Source organism: Rhipicephalus sanguineus, chromosome 3 (genome assembly GCF_013339695.2).
Source record: "Rhipicephalus sanguineus isolate Rsan-2018 chromosome 3, BIME_Rsan_1.4, whole genome shotgun sequence".
Taxonomy (NCBI): domain Eukaryota; kingdom Metazoa; phylum Arthropoda; class Arachnida; order Ixodida; family Ixodidae; genus Rhipicephalus; species Rhipicephalus sanguineus.
Window position 1 is genome coordinate 194,854,331 of NC_051178.1, and position 1,426 is coordinate 194,855,756.

At 48.2% G+C, this 1,426-nt stretch overlaps 1 protein-coding gene across 1 annotated transcript; it reads left to right on the top strand.

Annotated features, from left to right (window-relative positions):
* Positions 1–413: 413 nt before the first annotated feature.
* Positions 414–1,426, top strand: LOC119387973 (probable tRNA(His) guanylyltransferase). Its single transcript, XM_037655566.2, has one exon. It carries the CDS (start codon positions 504–506, stop codon positions 1,404–1,406), a length of 903 nt encoding a protein of 300 aa, XP_037511494.1. The 5' UTR covers positions 414–503; the 3' UTR covers positions 1,407–1,426.

Consider the following 1,426-nt stretch of genomic DNA (forward strand, 5'->3'; position numbering starts at 1 on the left):
AAGTTTCTCGAATATCAATTTTACGAAGCAGGAACTTCAGCCGATTTAACACAGTTCCAAAGAGTACCACTGCCTATTTACGAAGCTAGTTTTATTCTTGTATCAGGCATAGTTTTTATTCGGCCCTCATTCGTCATTTGAATCGCAATAAATTCCCATGACATTTTGGGTAGAAATTATTTTCAGGAAAACAAACGAATATTGCCGACACGTCTATTTCATTTGACAAATAGTACAGCTGACGAACTTTTGGCTGCAAAAGTTTTACGTAGGAACTATTTTTTCAGCTTTCGAAAGCATTCCGAAAGTACAGTACGCGCATCATTACACAGGTGGCGCGTAGCCATTTCCGGCTCCAAGAAGATTTTCCGGTTGTGCGCTGTTGAAAACATGTGCTAGGGTGCATGCTAACATGTGCTACAGATGTGCCATGTGCCTATGTATGTGCTCTTTTCTCTGCGTTTCGCTCGGGCAGTCGGGAAGAATTTAATTAGTACTGTGATATGACACACTTTGCGCAGTCATTGTGCGTTGTAGCTATCAGAAAAACGCGTACATTGTCTTGTCTGCGGCGCGCGTTGCTTCAAACTGACTTCCATCCCGCCAGCAACGTTGGCAAAATGGCCAAAAGCAAATTCGAATACGTGCGACAGTTCGAGGCCGACGACAGATGCTTGCCGAACTGCTGGATCGTCGTGCGCATCGACGGCAAGGCCTTCCACAAGTTTTCCGACGTGCACGGCTTCGAAAAGCCCAACGAGAAGCGTGCACTGGACTTGATGACGCGCTGTGCGGAGCGCGTCATGGAGGAGTTCAGCGAGATCTGCGTGGCTTACGGACAGAGCGACGAGTACAGCTTCGTGTTCCGAAAGAACGCCGAGCTCTACAACCGTAGGGCGAGCAAAGTCATGACGAACGTGTGCAGCTTGTTCACGTCTTCGTACCTGTTCTACTGGCCCTCGTTTTTCACGAGCCCCATACAGTACCCGCCTTCGTTCGACGGCAGAGTAGTTCTGTACCCGAGCGACGCAAATCTCAGGGATTACTTGAGTTGGCGGCAGGCCGATTGCCACATCAACAACCTTTACAACACTGCCTTCTGGGCACTGGTGCAGCAAGGAGGCCTTACTACTAAGCAGGCTGAAGAGAGATTACGAGGCACCCTGTCGTCAGACAAGAATGAGATACTCTTCCAGGAGTTTCAGACCAACTACAACAACCTCCCGGCATTATATCGCAAGGGCACCGTCGTCATTCGCGAGCCCATAAACGATGAGTCGTCAGGAGACGGTTCGAAAGTGTCGAAAAATCGCAAGCATGCGAAAGCATACAGAATAACGGCACTAAACGTCGACATAATTCAAAAGGACTTTTGGAGCAAGTATCCCCACTTACTGGCGGAATAAGCTGAGCTTTTAATACTTTT